At 39.1% G+C, this 18,237-nt stretch overlaps 2 protein-coding genes and 1 long non-coding RNA gene across 4 annotated transcripts; 1 reads left to right on the top strand and 2 right to left on the bottom strand.

Annotated features, from left to right (window-relative positions):
* The first annotated feature begins 1,189 nt into the window (after positions 1-1,189).
* Positions 1,190-1,702, top strand: LOC115414850 (putative transmembrane protein INAFM2). The gene has a single exon (XM_030128213.1). It carries the CDS (start codon positions 1,190-1,192, stop codon positions 1,700-1,702), a length of 513 nt encoding a protein of 170 aa, XP_029984073.1.
* Positions 1,703-7,251: 5,549 nt separating this feature from the next.
* LOC115414944 (uncharacterized) lies at positions 7,252-8,208 on the bottom strand. The gene is made up of 2 exons (XR_003934732.1): positions 7,879-8,208; positions 7,252-7,838 (listed from the first exon to the last, which is right to left on the bottom strand). It is a non-coding gene; the product is annotated as an uncharacterized LOC115414944 (long non-coding RNA).
* A 1,357-nt stretch (positions 8,209-9,565) lies between these two features.
* Positions 9,566-17,767, bottom strand: zbtb1 (zinc finger and BTB domain containing 1). 2 transcript variants are annotated; one of them, XM_030128310.1, is made up of 2 exons: positions 17,452-17,767; positions 9,566-13,909 (listed from the first exon to the last, which is right to left on the bottom strand). In XM_030128310.1, exon 2 carries the CDS (start codon positions 13,903-13,905, stop codon positions 11,890-11,892), a length of 2,016 nt encoding a protein of 671 aa, XP_029984170.1. In that variant the 5' UTR covers positions 13,906-13,909; positions 17,452-17,767; the 3' UTR covers positions 9,566-11,889. The 2 variants fall into 2 exon arrangements, with proteins under 2 accessions (XP_029984170.1, XP_029984171.1); XM_030128311.1 differs by lacking the exon at positions 17,452-17,767 and adding an exon at positions 15,327-16,039 and having other exon boundaries at positions 9,566-13,912.
* Positions 17,768-18,237: the final 470 nt, after the last annotated feature.

Raw genomic sequence — 18,237 nt, 5'->3', positions numbered from 1 at the left:
TTTATTACAGACTCACGGTCCACATTAAACTTGTGATTTCATCAAAAATATTATTCCAGATACTGTCATATTGTCAGGTACTATTTAAATAATGTGACACAGACACACATAATATAAGACAATAAGATGAGAGACAGGACTGTTTGTATAAACATGCAAAAAATGAAGGCCATAGTGTGCATTTTTTATGCTAATAGGCCTACACAGTTTTTCTACATTTTTAGACACTGAACGGACATGAGTATCAAAGTTGTTGTTTTTTGTTTGTTTGTTTGTTTGTTTGTTTTTTAATCAACCTACTACTCAGAGCAAAGAAAAGTGAAGAAAAACGGACTTTTTCAGTACCATATATCATGTACCTGAACATAAGAACAAGCATCTACAATGACTATTATACTTGTCAGTGGTGCAGAAAATGACAGTGTGTCCATGTTCACGAGCCTCTGAACAGTCATGTCTGATGATGATGATGATGATGATGATGATGGATGAGAGATGAAAAGCTGAGAACCAGAATTTTACATTAATTCTTTACATGTACAATTATAAAATATTATTCACACAGTTTTTAGTTCAAGATTGTGTTTCTTTGATATTGAAACAGTATAATCAGATACAATTTTTTGGAAATATCAAAAAAATGAAAGAATGAATCCACTGAAAAATGCTATTTTACTTCACGCGTTTACCGTTTATTGTTGCATCTTATACTGTCCCAGATTTTTTTACCACTTCTGTTTCTATCTATCTATCTATCTATCTATCTATCTATCTATCTATCTATCTATCTACCTATCTATCTATCGATCTATCTATCTATCTATCTATCTATCTATCTTTTTCCTCTCAGAGTTGGTTTTAAGGATGTTTTATGATGTTGTAACCCTATTGTCCGGTCTTAAACATGTCAAGGTCAAGTTTATTTATATATATATTTATTTATATATCACCTTTAAAACAGTGCAACTGTACAAACAAATGAGTAAAATACACAATGTGATAAAATATTTTTAAAAAATACTTTACTGACATGAACAAACTGATCAGAACCCTTCCTTCATGTAACATGAACCCTCCAGACCTTATTATGAAAGTCCACTTCCTGGGGTGGACCTTGTGGAGTCCAGATGCGGGTCCAGATGCAGGTCACACCAGATGCGGTGCTGGGCTCTGACTGACCCGGGACACCATGCGGAACTGGAGTCGGGGTCGGGGCGCAGTGCCGGTCCGGGGTAGACCTGTCACTTCCGTTGTGGACCAGAAGGTGCGGAACCAGAAGTGGGTCAGACTGGCCACCGTGGTGTCCTACGTCCTGTCCGTGTCTCTGGCCGCCGTGGTCCTGGCCGTGTACTACAGCCTCATCTGGAAACCCAGCCCCGGATCCGGACTGACCCGGACCGAGCTGGGCCTGAACCAGACCCGGACCAGGTGTGAGGATGGTCTTTGTGACTCAGACTGGACCAGGTCGGCTTTAACACACACGGACCCGCACACCGACTCCACAACCGGGGGTCAAACTGGTTCCGATGTGAACCCTCAGACCACCGGACCCGGACCTGCAGACTCCGGTCCACTTCAGGCCGAACCGGGCTTCACCGGCACCCCTGAGCCGCCTGCAGTCACCGCGGAGGACCCGTCCAACCTGCCCACGCACCGGGACCCGGGCTCCGAGGGATCTGAGTCCGGGATGGAGGAGAAGTGAGCAGGTCCAGACCTGATGGTTTTTTGTCCTTTTCGGTGGAAGAAACTTCTGGTTCATGTAGTTCAGGATCCTGTGGACCCGGGTCAGCTTATATGAAATGACCCTAAGTCCTGAAACACTGAGCAGCACAAACTCACACTCACCTTTGGCTTCACCTTTATTATTAGTGTTCATGTGGTTTATTGTCCTCATCTCTTGCATTAACCCTTTCATGCATAGTGGACAGTTCTTCTCCAGCTGTTCTCTTGTATATTCATGGATTCTGTTGTTTTAGTTCCATATCAGCCATCACAGTGGACACTTACACTGCAACAATCTAAATCTGACCAAGTGTATTTGTCTCATTTCTAATCCAAATATCTCATCACGCTTAAAATCAGACAGAATCACCTAAAGAGGAACTTTACACTGAGATAGAAGAACTGATTTATAGACAATAGATCTGCAAAATCTGGTTTCAAGTAATCTTACCAAGATAATTTTCACTTGTTCCACTGGCAGATTTTTTTTTTTTTTTTTTGCTTGAATTAAGCACAAAAAAAAAAAAGTTCCTCTTCAGGTGATTCTGTCTTATTTCAAGTGTGATGAGATATTTTGACTAGAAATGAGAAAAATACACTTAGTAAGATTTAGATTTTTGCAGTTTTTGCATTTTTGCACCATCCCATACACTGCAATTCATACTGTTACTGTAACTTTACTGTTCTTGATAAACCTGATCTGCACTAACATGTTTAAGAGTAAATCAGTTGCTTGTTATTGTTATTAAACTGTAATTAACAGGGCTTTTTTTTTTTTTTTTTACTTTTTTTTTTTTTTTTTTGCATATTATCTCCAACATGTGAGAAAACATCAGACTACCTGCATTAAAAATGTTTTCATTTCATAGTTTTCACAGTTTATCAGTAAATATGTTTCTTTGCTTCAAAAATGTAACGCATGGTGTCCAGCTGAGTGGATATTTTTGCAACTCCATGAAAAATGGGTTCATAAAAACTATTTCAATCGCGTTTTTTTAATGCCTCAAGGAATAAAAACACTCAGGAAAAAAAATCTTGATTACGGCACTCACAATTCATGCATGAAAGGGTTAAATACAGTGTTTGCAGATGTTATATAGAAAAAATACAAAACTTATTTGTAATAAGTTGAAAATACAGTTTATGTTGAATTACATGTATTAAGTCCTTTTCTCATCTAAATTTAGGTCCAGGTCTGTTCTGTTCTCTGTCTTCTGGTTTAGTTTTCCTGGTCTGTAGTCTTCTTGGGTCCAGATCCGTTCCAGGTCTTGCTCTGGATTCTCTCTTGGTTTCACCTGGGGTCTGAGCCAGACCATCAAACTGGTGGATCCATGACACTTGGACTCATCATGTCTCCTCAGACGAATCCTGGAGGGACATGATTCCGCCTGTTCCTGATGATGAACAGGAAGGAACAGAGCAGTTTCCTTCATATCCTGTTTACGTTCCTTAGCCACATTTCAGACAAGTCCTGACTCCTGGTTTTCTATTTTCAGACCTGGTAAACACTTTGGCTCCTCAGCCATGGATTATTTACATGTCTTTATGACTTCTGTATTTTTTTCAGTGTCTGAATCCCTGTTGTTCATACTTTTTCAGTTTTATTCAAGTATGTATCTTTGTTTCTACAAATAAATAAATAAATAAATACCAAACTCATCAAATATCTCTTCTGATATAAAGTGTTAATTCTCCTCCTCATCACTAATTTCAACCTGTTTTGAGTTGTCTTTTTATGGATGAATGTGGCTTTGTTGATCTCAGACCAGCCTCTAGATAAAGTACATCACCTATTGTACATGAACTTAACATTAAATAGCAAAGAAGATACTGTATGTGTTAGAATACACTGAGATACACTGGGATATGTTACTATAAGATATATACTGTCATAGTTTCAATTTGATACGATATAATGTGTTTTGTTACATTATGTCACAATTACAGACATTAAATCACAATACATTAAAGTTTCTTGTCATAGAAGAGATTTACACGTTCTAAATAGATCTGTGTTGAGTCAAAGTACTTCCTGTGGCTGTGGAGGATTGGGAACATTTCATTCACTAATCCATCCCCTGATCATCAGGAACAACAGATTTAATCTAAAAAATGGACGATGGGCAGATAAATCCTCTGCTGCTCCATTGTCACTGCATGAATCAGGTCCAGGTCCAGGTATGTCCACGCACTGGTTTTATCCATTCTGTGGTTTCTGAGTCCTGCCATAAAAAATGGACAATCAGATAATGAAGATATAACAATACTTATTATTTTATACTTTCAGATATCATAGTGTAATTTTTCATTGGATTGTGATAATTTTCTGTCAGGGTTTATTTTGTTTGCATCATCAAACAGTTTTTCTTATCATTATGAATGTCCTACCTTTAGGATTATGAAATATTCTGAACACAGAGAAGAGTTTAAAACCATTACCATTAACAACCATAATAACCATTAACAAATGGTACCAGGCACAACAAACCCCACCCCTCACACATATTGTACCTTATTTTGGCATCGATCCAGCTGATGTCATCATGTCTATGCATATGCTGATGTCAGAATATCAGTTGCCTCTATATATGTGCCAAGTTTGAAGTAAATTGAAACAAAATTGATGTTTTTATAGACATGTGAAATTTCGCTCATTATAAGTAAATGGGAAAAAAAAAAAAAAAAAGATTTTAAAAGTCCATAAAAAAATTTAACCTTGACCTACTTTTCCCAAAATGTAATGAGATCTATTCTGGGTACTGACAATCTATAAACCTAATTTGGTATGAATCCAACCAGTAGTTTTGCTGCTAAAGTTTTCACAAAGAAAAAAAAACAAACCAAAAACAAAAACAATACCCCTTCAGGTGGCGGGATGATAAACAACTTTTTTAAAACATAGTTTTTATCTTTCATAAAAAATCTTAAATCACTTATAGCCTTAATTTGTACCAGGGCCATCTTTAAACTTCCAGAAATAATGATTCGACTGTCATGGTTTAATATAAAACTAATATGAAAAACTGTTAGTTTGTTTTTTAACATATGGCTCAGACCCAGTGTAACTTTGTTTTCGATAATTCTCCAGTGTTCACATGATTTCAAGGAAGTTTCTTGTTCAACAAAAAAAGTAAGTAATTATTTTCCAAGAACATAAAAACAAGCAAAAACAAAACAGGAGACACTTTTCCAGATTCACTTCTCTTTTTAAACTTTTCATAAAAGTCAGTCCATTACTTTTTAAAAAGGAGTAAATGTTGAATGTTTTCTTGAAATTGATGTAAAAGGTCCTCCTCTGAACACTGGACAGATGATCATCATGGTCACACCTTTTAATCTCTTCATCAGAGGATTCGCTTACTCAGCTCATTCACTGATGGTTTATGTTTTTGCATCTGTTCAACCTTCAGGACATTTAAAACCTGCTCAAAGTGTCTCCAGAGATGTCAACAGACTGAGGGAAAAGACCTTTGCATCATCCTTGACATCTTTTTACCATCAGTGAGTAGATTTAGACAGAAAGACTGCGGAGGAAACAAACTGAACCGATGACCTGAGCAATAAAATGAGTAAAATAATCAACATGAACAAAAAATAAAACAAAAAAAATGACATGTAAATGACATCACTTCAACATGAATAAATCTACTGAATTTAGAGATTAATTTAATGTTGTTCAGTTTGTAAGATGTTCCACTGCATGTATGACTTCCTGAAATAATGCCTGTTTGACCTTTGACCTTCAGCTGCAGAATGTGTCACTTCAAGAGTTTTATCTATTACTTTGATTTTACCACATAGATGTAACTGATAATTATTTTAGTTGATACAATGAAATTTATGGATCTAAAAGTGAATGGAACATTTAACCACAAAATGTAAATATTCTCTGAAATCATAAAATGGCAAGAAAAAAACATCTAGAAATTCTCCGAAATTAAAAGTCGATAAATATTTGGTATAATGTCCTTTTTATGACTTTAATCCTATAATTATTTACTTTTTAAAATTAGTTTTCCAACATGATGAACCTCAGAATGAATGAAACTAAAGTGTCCTTAAGTTTAAAGCATCACAGGAGGCAAAACTTTTCACAAACAGAAATTCACTTGGTTTATTATTTAAGAGCTTAAAAAGGCGTGTTTATTCATTTTGAAAACCAACAAACAGAACATCAGCAATTAAAAAGCTTCAGAGCCACGAAACAAACTAAACGATGTGACTGTATCCTATGGAAACATCAGGAACAGTATATTCAAATGAGACACGATTAAACGTCTTAGGATCAGTCAACAGGAAAAAAAAATCAAATCGTGAAGAAATAGTCGAAGATAAATCCTCTGATTGTCGAGTCGATTAATCAACAAACGCTGCAGCTCAAGACCTGATTAATGTTTGAACTCATCAGCTGGTTTAGAGCAATCCTGAAATGATTTTGTTGGGTTCTGAACTGGCTTGTATGGGTTCTTGACTGGTTTGGGTGAGTTGTGAACTGGTTGGTTTGGGTCTGAACTGGACTGAGTTGGTTCTGACCTGGTTTGAACAGGTTCTGAACTGATTGTTGTGAATTACACTGGAAAAAAATCTAAATCTTACAAAGTGTATTTTTGCCATTTTTAGTCAAAATATCTAATCACACTTAAAATAAGATATAATCACCTAAAGAGCAACTTTTGGTAAGATAAAAGAACTTATTTTTAGACAATAGTTCTTGAAAATCTTATTTCAAGAAGTCTTACCAAGATAATTTTCACTTGTTCCATTGGCAGATTTTTTTGCTTGAACTAAGCAAAAAAAAAAAAAAAAAAAAAAATCTTGAATTAAACAAAAAACTCTGCCAATAAAACAAGTGAAAATTATCTTGGTAAGATTTCTTGAAATAAGATTTTCAAGATCTATTGTCTGAAAATAAGTTCTTATATCTCACTGAACAATTACTCTTCAGGTGATTATGTCTTCTTTTAAGTGTGATGAGATATTTGGATTAGAAATGAGAAAAACACACTTGGTAAGATTTAGATTTTTGCAGTGTATAAATTGGGTCAGGTCAGTCCTGAACCGGTTTGGGTTGGTTTCCGGTTCCCCCTGTGTTTAGGTCCCGTCTGAACCGGTTTCTTAAGTGCTTCTGAGTTCAGTTTAGACTGGTTTAGCTTCAGTCAAGTCTGGGCTGTACACTGGTTCAAGTCAGATCCTGTCTGGGTTCAGTAGCTGTTCATTTAGACCGGCTTGAACTGGTTTGGGCGGGTTCTGACTCCTAATAAGGTCTGGTCCACACTGACAGATATTTTCCTCTTTGTTTTTCTAAATTTTCTCAGACTAAGAAACAAATAAACTTGTTGGCGGCGATAACCGTCAATAGCATGTCAAACAGTAGAAGAGCGGTCTGAGCATGTGCAGTGAGCTGATTCTCCTGAAGTAAAACAAAACAGTACAGACCCCAAGAGGTTTATTAGACACCGACTTATACACACAGCAAACAAACTATTAGTACTGTTAGCGAGCCAATTTGTGATTTGTCTTCACTTTTTAAACATCTGCATCAGTGTGGACGAGGCCTAAAGCGTCAGAGATAGTCCAGGTTTTTAACAGACTCTGGTTCTGATGTAACAGTTTTGTGAACTTCTTAAAAACTGCAGACAGAATATTCACCTTACTCACTACGTTTACATGCACACTAATATTCCACTATTACTCCACATTTGACCATAGTCTGAATCTGATACAGGTTTTGTGTAAACAGCTGATTCTGAACAAAAGGTGGATATTACTGTAGTTTCAGGAGCGCATGTGGACATGTTAAACATCCCAAACATGCTCAAAAACCCAGAAAACTTACAAAACATCAGAGATGGAAAAATGTTACATTTATGGGTGGAAAAATGGCTCCACAGCGCCCTCTAGAAAATGTCCATTTAGATATTTGGTTGACGTGTATGAGCTCCAGGTGGACAAAAAGCCTCCTGGAGATAAACCCTAAACCCGGCAGGAAGTCATTTTCATCAACCCTGGAAACAACTTGGTTGGAATATTGTCTTTTCAGAATAAAAACATAAAAGCAGAATATTTTGTGGACATAAAAATAATCCAGTCCCTCCAGGAAGATGAGATGTTACAACCTAACATAAATTCAACAAATCCTTGTAAATTCTGCACTACTTTATCCAATCACAGTTATACTTCAGTCAAATTTGACCAATGTTTTTCATACTTTTATTTTGTCATGATTCTGAAAAGACTAAAAGGATATCAGTGTTGACATCTATCAACATCCTGTGCAATTTAGTATTTGATCACTTTGATTGCAAGGTTGGAACTTGCATTTGATTATTTTTTGCAATTTTCAGCTGGTCCCACAATTTCACTGCAAAGATAAAACACCTAAAAACAAGATGCGTCACTAGTTTTCAGAAACACTACAGTGAAATCAGACATTTCAGGCCCCAACAATCCCAAATAATCCAGTGAGGTCCTGGAGGGACCGGTCGCTGTACTGTATGAAAAAAAAAAAAAATTACAATCAGATTTTCCGCAATAACTGGCATAACTTTCTGATAACTTTAAAAATAGTGAAATGCAATTTCAGGGCATGAAATTATAACTTATTACCTACATCTTGCAGAAAACCCCATTCGATTTGCTTCAGTGGTCACAGAGAAATGGGGATCTTTGTAAAGCATGTCAGAAGTCCCTTCCCTCTAAGTTTTGAAAGGAGACACGTCCATTGTGTTCATGCCTTACAAATACGAAGTTGTTCATTGTGTTCTCGCACAAAAATATCTAAAAAGTGACTGCTTGTTTTTCATTTTCAACTAACAAAATGAATAATGAATTACATCAAAAAGGAAGCAGATTTCTGAGTTTTGCAAACGTTGGTAAGGTGCAAAAATGAATGATTAAAGAAAGATATTAAATGATTAACTCATAGAAGACTGGACTGAGCTCTTCCTCCTTTTTGGCTTTCAGTTTTCTTTCTTTTTTCTCTCTTTTGTCATCAAGATGATCATGAACAATAATATTCAAATATTTACACTGAACTCTTCCCTTAAAAACAAACAAAAAAAAAAGGTTCTTTTTTCAAACAAAAAAAAATATAAACGCTCACGCCCTGTCAGTTGTGAGCAAAATATTTTCATTTATATGGATGCCAAGAGCATCCAAGTGCCAAACTTGGAAGAAATGAACCCATGACATGCTTTACAGAGACCCACATTTCTCTGTGACCATGGAACCAAATTAAATGGGGTTCTCTGTAAGATGTAGGTAACAAGTTATAGTTTCATACCCTGAAATAGCATTTAGATTGTTTAGTTATTTTGAAAGTTATCAATGTGAAAAGTCTGATTGTAATTTTTTTTGGGACACACGGTATAGAAGAAAAAGTGTAACAGTAAAGGCACCAATCACAGAGCAGTTTGAAAGACAAGAGAAGAGTGAGTCCGTAGCCGTGTTTCCAGAAAATGTTAAAAGAATTCAACGTTTTGAAATGTTGCAAAGACGAAAATATAAATAGACTCATGTTTGTAGTGTGATTACAAGTTTGTTCTTGTATGTATAAGGGTTAAGGGTAAAGTTTATTCTTTTTTGCCAATTTATTTGTTTTTTGAAGTTGCAAAACATGCCTGGAATCCAAAAAAAAACTGCATTACAACTGGTCACAATTTTTATATTATCTTGGGCAAAGGTGTGGAAAGTATAAAAAAAAATTCAGCCCATGCATGTGGCTTTACCTACATTTGCTATATTTAGTAGAAATATCAAGTATCAGGCCAATAAAAAGCCACTTGGAGCCAAACATTAGCCCCAATAGGAAGTCAATCATTTTGGTTTGAAGACGTTCCTTTTCCCCCAGTTTTTGCTAAATTTACCATTGACACGTTTCATGATACTGATTTTGCGCTTATTTTGTTCATTTGATTTAATGCTGTGAAAACCAGCATTAAATCAAATTAGTTCTTTATTCTAAACTTCCCACTTGCTACTGGCCATGTTTTCACCTGATCCATCATGTCCTTAATTCAATATGCCAGAATATACTTAACACTTTTTCTAAAATGACAAATATCAGCTCAAATAGGTATAAAAACCTCAGGCATGAATCCTTTCTGATACAATCCTTGAGAATGTGCATGAAATACATTAACGGAAACACGGCTCATGAGTCCACAAACAACACCATGAACAGCTCTTTAGTATCTCAAGTTAAAACTCTGAAACACCGAGCAGAAGCTGGAGGCACCGCAGCGCTCCAACTGGCACTAGAACCCCCAACTTGAGCAGGATCCGGATCCGCCGAAAGCCAGCACACGTGGAGGCTAAAGAGAGGGCGGCGGTCCGATTTCCCCTGGAGTTCAGTGCCGGTTGGAATGAGTGTTCACACCGTGAGCAGCTCCTGTCATGAACTGGATATATTGAACAGGAAACTGAAGATTTTCATCTCTTTGTAGTCTGTTTTCTGTCAGAAAATCCAGAACCAGCTTCATGAAGACAGACCTCAACCAAGGCTTACATCTAACTATAGTCTGACTTTAGTCCTGTGTAGACATTCTGAAGTTTACTTTATGTTTTTAGGATGTTTTAGCCTGTAATAAAACCTGAATACAAATGCATGCACAATGTTTCCAGCAGGTCATTGGTGTCTTTACAAAACAATTTCTTTAATAAGACAAAAAGAATAAATCTAAAGTAGAATGGGTTTTTAGAATTATAACCACGCAAAAGTCCAGACATTGTGTTTACATTTAATCCTTTCTATTTTTGAGTGTCGATTTCATGAAAATGAAAACTACACATCAATGTTCCCTAGATTAAAAATGTTCATATCTTTATGGAACAAATGAATGCGTTATGCATATGTCACATTAAAAGCTTCATATTTAACATATATTTTGATGAGACACAGTGGAGTTGCATTACTTTAAAATGTAGTTCATTATGTTTATCCTTTCACCTGCTGATATGACGTTATATGTCCTTTACATATTTTGCATTTTTCATTTGGACTATTACTTTAATTTTGCTTTCCCAGTTCATATAATATTCAATTCATTAACGAAAAACTACACAATTTAATGAATATGAGAAAAGTTCCTCATTGTCACTAAATGTAGAACATGCTAAAAGAAAATCAGGTTTTTACATGGAGTAAAAGCAGTAAAATTATTAAACGAATAAATTTTCTATTTTATATAAACACTTCTGTGTACAAATCATCAGTTTTTGACATTGTTCCACATTATTTGATGATGAGTCATTAATTCTCTCAATATATCGAGGTCCTGGTGTTACAATTCCATAAACATCCATAATTCAGTTTGTCGTTTGTTTCTACATTTAATCCTGACTGATTTCAGACACTGATTCAAACCATTTTATCTGACAGAAAACAACTCAGAAATTTTTATTCAACAGCAGGAAAAGAACAAAAATTAACTGATAAAATGGATGTAAATGGAAAATGAATCATGAAGTGATAAATTAAGCCATTTAATTCATCTTAAGTAGACGTGATCTGAACAGCACCATGTTCCATTATTTTCATACATTTATCATTTTACAAAAGAAGATGAAGGTTAAAATATGATCATTTTCCAATCTTTCAGCAGACATTTAATGTGTGTGCTACTTCAGACCAAAGCGTTTACCAACTTTTTGCACTTTGGCAATGAAAAACATTGACCTACTAATGTAGCTGCTCTGTGAATGCACTTACCACTTTGAGAAACTTTTGGAAAGTGTCTCAAAAACAACTTCCTCTGAACGACAAGAAAACAATTTTATGTTGGTATAATATAAAATGTAAATTATATGCAACTTAAATAATTCAGACATTGTTGCTTGGTAATGGTTTCGCTAAATAAAAATTTGTGAAAATGAACAAACTGTAACACATGAATGAATGAATGAAAATACTGAAACATGGTTTTGTTTTCATCAAATTAACTTTAAATCCTCAAATTACTCTATGATTTATCACTGTTCTTCAATTCTGTTCATTTCCATCGCTCACCAACTACTCAGACTCGCTGCTCACAGTGTCAACAGCCAATTAGTTTATGCATAAACTTTAAAAGTGCAGGTTCAAAGTTTTTTTTTTTGGTGTTCAAGTGCATACATTTGTTCTCACATTTATGGCTTTTAGTTACAGACTGGTTTGACTTTGTCGGCCCTCTATAGTCTCTTGGTGTGCTTGGAGTTGTAGTGGCTCCTCATGTCTTTACGGAGCCGGAACTTTTCTCCGCAAACACCGCAGATATACAGGTGGACGTCCATGTGTTTCTCCAGCTGCTCACCACCGGGGAAGATCTGGAAGCACACCTGGCAGATGGTTTCCCCAGCCGAAAGGTGGGAAATCATGTGGCGGACGTGGTCATGCTTCAGGAAGGTTCCCTGGTCGCAGACGGGGCAGACGTAGCGTGCCATGCCTTTGTGCATGTCGGTATGAAGCCGTAGCTGTCGCTCACGTAGGAACTGCTTTCCGCAGGTCTGGCAGGTGAACTGCTTCTCCTTGGTGTGGACGGTGTAGTGTTCGCGCAGGTGGCAGCGCTGGTAGAAGCCTTTGCCACAGATACTGCAGAAGTGTTTGCGCCGGTGGTCGGGTTCTCCACTCTCCTCCAGCAGCGTTGGCCGAAAAAGCTCCTGCTCATGGCAGGAGAGGGCGTGCTCCAGCGCCACGCTCTCATTCTGGAACAACAGGCCGCAGTGGGGACAGGCCAGGTCGACCGCCTCTGCCTCCAGTAGGCCCTCCTCTGGCCCCTGCGCCTCCTCGTCCTCGCCGTGGGAGTCCGACTCCACACCGTGGGACTCGCCGCAGCGCTCGGCGTGCTCCTGGAGCTGCCGGCCCTTGATCAGTACTTGACCGCAGCGTCCGCAGGCGCAAATGTGCCCCATATGATTGGATAGGTAGTGGGCAGAGCGATCTTCCTCCGTCAACAGGGCTCCACATAGTTCACATGGGGTGCAGTCAGAATCTTGCTGCTCCTCCTTGACCTTACGGAGCTTTGCTGGGATCCCTGAGTCGTCGCTCTGGCCCTCAAAAGCCTCACCACTGTTGTCCAATGTAGAAACGCTGGGCTCTGGCTGCCGCTCTGACCCCTTCCTCTCTCTCAGCAGGTCTTTGTGGGCGGAGTTGCCAAACCGTGGACAGCCTTTGTGCTCTCCAACCCGCACCACCTCAATCTCTGGGAACAGGGTTTCCTCTGGTTCTGTTTTGATGGAGATGCTGCGGGTTGACGCAGGCTCGTCCGTTACCCCTGACCCGACAGTAAGGTCAGAGTCCGCCTTGGCATCAGGCCAGTCCTCCTCACCTTTGCACATGATCCGAGTGTCCTCAGTGGTGTCAGAGGCCGAGCTCTCAGCTTTGCTGGACTCGTTGTCATCAGTGTTGCCTCTGGGTGCATGGAAGGCCTTCCGGTTAGTGCAGGTCAGAATGTGCTCAATCAGAAGCTTCTCGCAGCTAAAGACAAAGCCACAATCGTCACAAGTGTAAGTGCGACCAAATCGAGGGCGGTCTTTAAGTGTTGCACTACGCCCGCCAGACCTCTTCCGCAGGTCACATGGCTGCTCAGCTGATCCATCCACAGCAGGAGGAGCCACAATCAAAGGAGCACTGACCGGCTCCTCTGCTGCCACCGGCCTGCTGACAGTGGCTGGAACGGTTGGACGCCCAGTACCACAGCTCACAGCTTTGGATAAACGCTCTCCATCCAGCGCCGCAGTTCTCTGCTGCTCATACATGCGTACACCAAACATCATTTTCCCGCTGGCAGGACCAGTGGAGGAAGTGGATGAGGATGAGGAAGAAGAGGATGGGGTGAGGTTAGAGCTCCGGATGTCCCGGAGGTCCTCCAGTGAGTCAGGGATGTAGTACATCTGCAGATAGGCCATGGACGCCTTCAGCTCCTCGAACTCGTAGCTCCCAACAACAATGCGTCCCAGGTACATGAGCTGCAGAATGAGGTCAAAGCACTCAGCGCTGATCTGCATGTTGCTGAGGTCCAGGCGGCCTGCCCCCTGCTGATCCCGGATGAACATCATCCTGAAGTAGGAACTGCAGGCCGCCAGCACAGCCTTGTGGGCTCTGAAGTAGATGTCACCGATGGCTATGAGGCAATCGCACAGGAAGCCCCACTCTCTCTGGTTGTTAAGCTGCTGGAGGACATGGTCGCTGTGGCTCAGCCTCGCCATCGTCCTGACAACACAGAGAAACATTAGATAATAACTTCTGAAGTTATGGGGTTTCATACATTTTCATTTATATGACATATGTAGTAATGGGCACAGAGTAATAAATTTGTAATTTTTGGTACCGGTATCTAATTGGGTCAGTACCAAAGACTTACAAGCTTCAGGACAAATAAAATCACTGTCACTATATTTTGTTGTTTTCTCCCCTTCTTCTCCTTTTGGATTAATGTCAAATTGAAAGCTGTGGATTGTCATTTGTTCGGTAATGACACTGCATATGTTGGGCTTGATTTAGTCTTGATACACTTGGACTTGCATTGGACTCAGTTCAGATGGTCTTGACTACCAAATTTAACAACTGACACGAGCAATGATTTCATCAATAAGTTTTGCAAATGTTAAACTGAATTTACAGAAAATTGACATAATATGTGCATTTATGCTCGTTTCCACACACTACCGTAATGGGAATTTTCAGAGCTGGTTCATCATCATATTTCAAGCTATCAAAGTTGATGGTACTTTATAGAATAACATGATCTGAAGAACTGAGAGAAGTGAAAAGCCAATTCTGGTCTTAGTTTTGATCTCTGAACTGAACTTCTGGTCCCGATTCAGAGAATGCGGTTTCAAACTCTTCATTTTGTTACCTTGCACTGCCCTTCCCATCTGATATGCCATTACTGTATCAGTTCAGTCAATGTTAGTGGTTACTCATTGCTGTACATATTCACATCCCCAATAATTCACTCAGTCTGTTTCCGCTGCTCTTCACATTCACCTTTCATTGAAATGCCAACTTTTCCACACCTCCAAAATAAATATTTTTGGGGGATACTGAGATCTTTCCTTAATCAGTGGTGTTTCTAGGTATTTTGTGCACAAATTAAAAACACAAGTGAAACAGCTCTAAACGCCCATTTAGTAAAGCACCATGAGCAATTTCATCTGCAGGAAATAATTTCTAAACATCACATCTGACTACAGTAACTGGCAGAACTTCACACTAATAGTGGTGTTGTACAGCAAAAATACATACTCAAAAAATAAAAACCAGGCATAGCATTGCTGAGAATTGTATGTTTAGTTAGATATTCAGTGCTAGAATTATAGACTTAGTTATTCTGACGTTTATCACTTTTATTACTTCCAGATAGGATACAATTGTACATAATTAGACCTGAGGGAAATAAAGGCATGTGTCAGCTGCTTGCAATCACTCAACAGACTTTAACAGTAATAAAGTCACAAATAATTATTTTTAAAAGTGTGGGTTTTTCAAAATGAGGGTCACTTAATGTGCCATTTCCTGTTACAAATCATCATTCTATGAGCCTTTAAACATCAAAGGTACTGAACTGTGTAACTAGAAATAGAGTAACATACACACAATACAGGTAAAGGATCTGGCCAGTGACAGGTAACTGTGAGGACAGACAGTTTTACTGTGGGCTGGTCCAGTACTTTTAGTGGAGTAACTGAATACTTCAACTGTAGTAACTGAAACTCTTTTTATCCTGTCTCAGATCAGGCCTCCTTATGGAATACAACTGAACACTAAGTCTTCTGTTTGACTCTTAACAGTGGTTTAATACGTTCTCCTTCACTTTACAACGGGACTTTCCACCGTCACGTCTTTAAATCCACATTAATCTTGTGTTTCCAGTGTCGGTGGGTCGCTTTACCGTAAACCCGCCCCCGCAGGTCCGCTGCGGGTCCGAGCGGGGGACACTCCCGCGTTCACCGCGCCTCTGTCACCGACGACCCGTGGAGCTCTGCCAGAGAGCCATGGAAGCGGGGCCCGGGTCGGAGAGGCCGTGTGAAGGCCGGGAGAAGGGAGAGGCCGACCACACCGACGAGCTAAGATGGAGATTACGGCTCCGGTGCAGCTCACGGCTGCCAAGACGCCCGCCATGACAGCGGCCATTTCCGGTAGATCTTCAGAATAAAAGACATGGACCTGGACCTTCTGACAGCAACTTTAAATCCAATGTGTCTGTAGCTTTCACATCTTTTAATGAATGACACAAACGACTTAAACCAAGAGTTAATATGTTTTAGATATGCACATTAAATCACAAAGAGTCTTTCAATTTAGTCTTTTTTTAATTTCCTTTTTATAAACTTGATTAAGACTTTTACTATAGAACCAGTGTAAGCAGACAATAGCATTGCTCTCCACGAATCAAATTCAGTTTTACTTTGTCATATAAGAAACCGTAAATCCACGATTAAGTTTCATTATAATTTAATAACTAATGATTTTAAGTACATCAGAAATACCATGTGTAGTATTAATTTTATTACACCACACTACCATCATTGTCGGTATTATGCGACAATAACAAAAATTCCATTATGTGGGTTTAGACATGTAGACATGTTTGTATTTCACCTATTCATGTGTTTTATGAGTTTCATTTTGGTTTACTTAATTACATTACCAGTGGTGGACCCACAAAAAATGGGGGGGGGGGGGGGGGGGGCACTAAATATACATACATATGCGATATCCTTCTCTGAATTGTCATATACCTACAGAACCCCTTTGGTGACATGTGAGGGAAAAAAGTATTAATGTGTGGCCACTGTAGTATGCTTTTAGTTCTCCCTCTGCAACAAAGCTGGGGAGGCAGTTTAATCAGAATCAAGGTAATTACCTTTATAAAGGTAATTATAGGTACGTATATCACAGTTGTTCATACCTAGGTGAAAATAAAATGAAATCAAATCGAGATGTTCCATGTTGGGAAGAGCATCAAATCTGTGTGCTGCGTTATACAGCAGTCTCACAGGTGAACTGTCTGTGGTCACACATTAGTAGTAACTCGTGGCCACGAGTTAGTTATCTCGTGGCCAGGCATTACTAACTGGTGGCCACGCATTATTTTTTATTCTCACATGTCATCAAAGGGGCTCTGTATACTCCTGCTCAGCAGGACTGCTTGCTTGAGTTTACAGCACATACTGTGCATTACATTCACATTTCACAACACAATATACACTTTAATCTTAATTAACACTGAGGCTGAGATGTAAACGTCACATCCCGAAAAGTACTAAGATAATCAGATCGCCAGTAGGCCGGCCCTTGGAACAACTGCTATGTCTCTAAATAGGAACCGCTTGGACTGAGACGCGGAGGACCCGAGTCCGATTCCCGGTCAATGGTCCATTCCGTTACTATTGAAAGTTTACTTTCTGTGAATAACCACCCGCTATACTTCGACTTCAACGCAGTGACAAAAATGTGCTTCCATGAGTTTAAATCTGTTAATTATTTAACAATCTCATTTCCTGCTTTCATTCCTAGATTGCTATTAACGCGTTATTCTCACATTATTTTGAAAACCTCAACCGGAATCAGTGCTCGTAATGGCGGCTCTGTTAACGGCCTTAAAGCGGTATCTCTCCCGCAAACAGCCCCGCCACCCCCGCACTACCACCCGCATTCAGGCGCACCGAGAGCAGCAGGCCGCGGGGATTTTCTGACAATTTTCCCGGGCAGGCAGCGCCGACGGCCGGGCCGAAACGAGGAACACTCACCGTGGGGCTGGAGGCCAGCGGAGGAGCTACTGCTGTGGGCGGAGAGTGAGCGGAGGCTCCCGGGGCTCCCGGAGAGTGTGTACGGAGGTCTGCGGCGTTCAGGCGGAAAGTTGAGACGAAGGAGAAGCCTCTTCTTCTTCTTCTTCTCCTGCGGGATGAAAGAACTTCCGCACAGACTGCCGCTCCGTCAAGTTGTTCATGAGTGGCGAGTCGGGAATCCGGACAAAATGGCGTCCTACAAAATAAATCAAACGGAAACTAAGACAGAAGACTCACAAAATAAGACAAGTGGTTATTCTGACTGTTTACACAAATGTCACGATTATGTTACTTTAATGCGTTTTTATAAACGTTTATTTAAAAAAAAAAGTCAAATGGAAAATTAAACGTCATTCCAACGATGAAATAAAGAAAGATTAATGATACAGCATGGATTGTTGCTTGTCAGATTCTTCTCTTCAGTGACTCTTGTGTCATTTTGCATTAATTAAATTTAAAAATAGAACACACAAAAGTAATTTCTTGTTTTGCGTTTTCTGTCACTTTAATCTTGTGTCATTTAAAACGAACAATAATCTTTTTAATATTTTCCTGAACTGTTACTCAGGACTAAATCTCTGCATTTAGTCTCTAAATAAATAACAATTTGATAGAGAGGGACGCAAGGGCTGATGGGTGAGCTCATTCTAAACCCTAGCTTACTGACTCAATAAAACGGCAAACCATCAAATATTCGTGTAACAAAATCAATAACTGCAGTGGAGCTGTTTAACAGGAGAAAAAAAC

This window comes from Sphaeramia orbicularis, chromosome 24 (assembly GCF_902148855.1).
Source record: "Sphaeramia orbicularis chromosome 24, fSphaOr1.1, whole genome shotgun sequence".
Lineage (NCBI taxonomy): Eukaryota > Metazoa > Chordata > Actinopteri > Kurtiformes > Apogonidae > Sphaeramia > Sphaeramia orbicularis.
The sequence above is the reverse complement of the archived record's forward strand: the minus strand, read 5'-3'. Positions and strand labels throughout refer to the sequence as shown.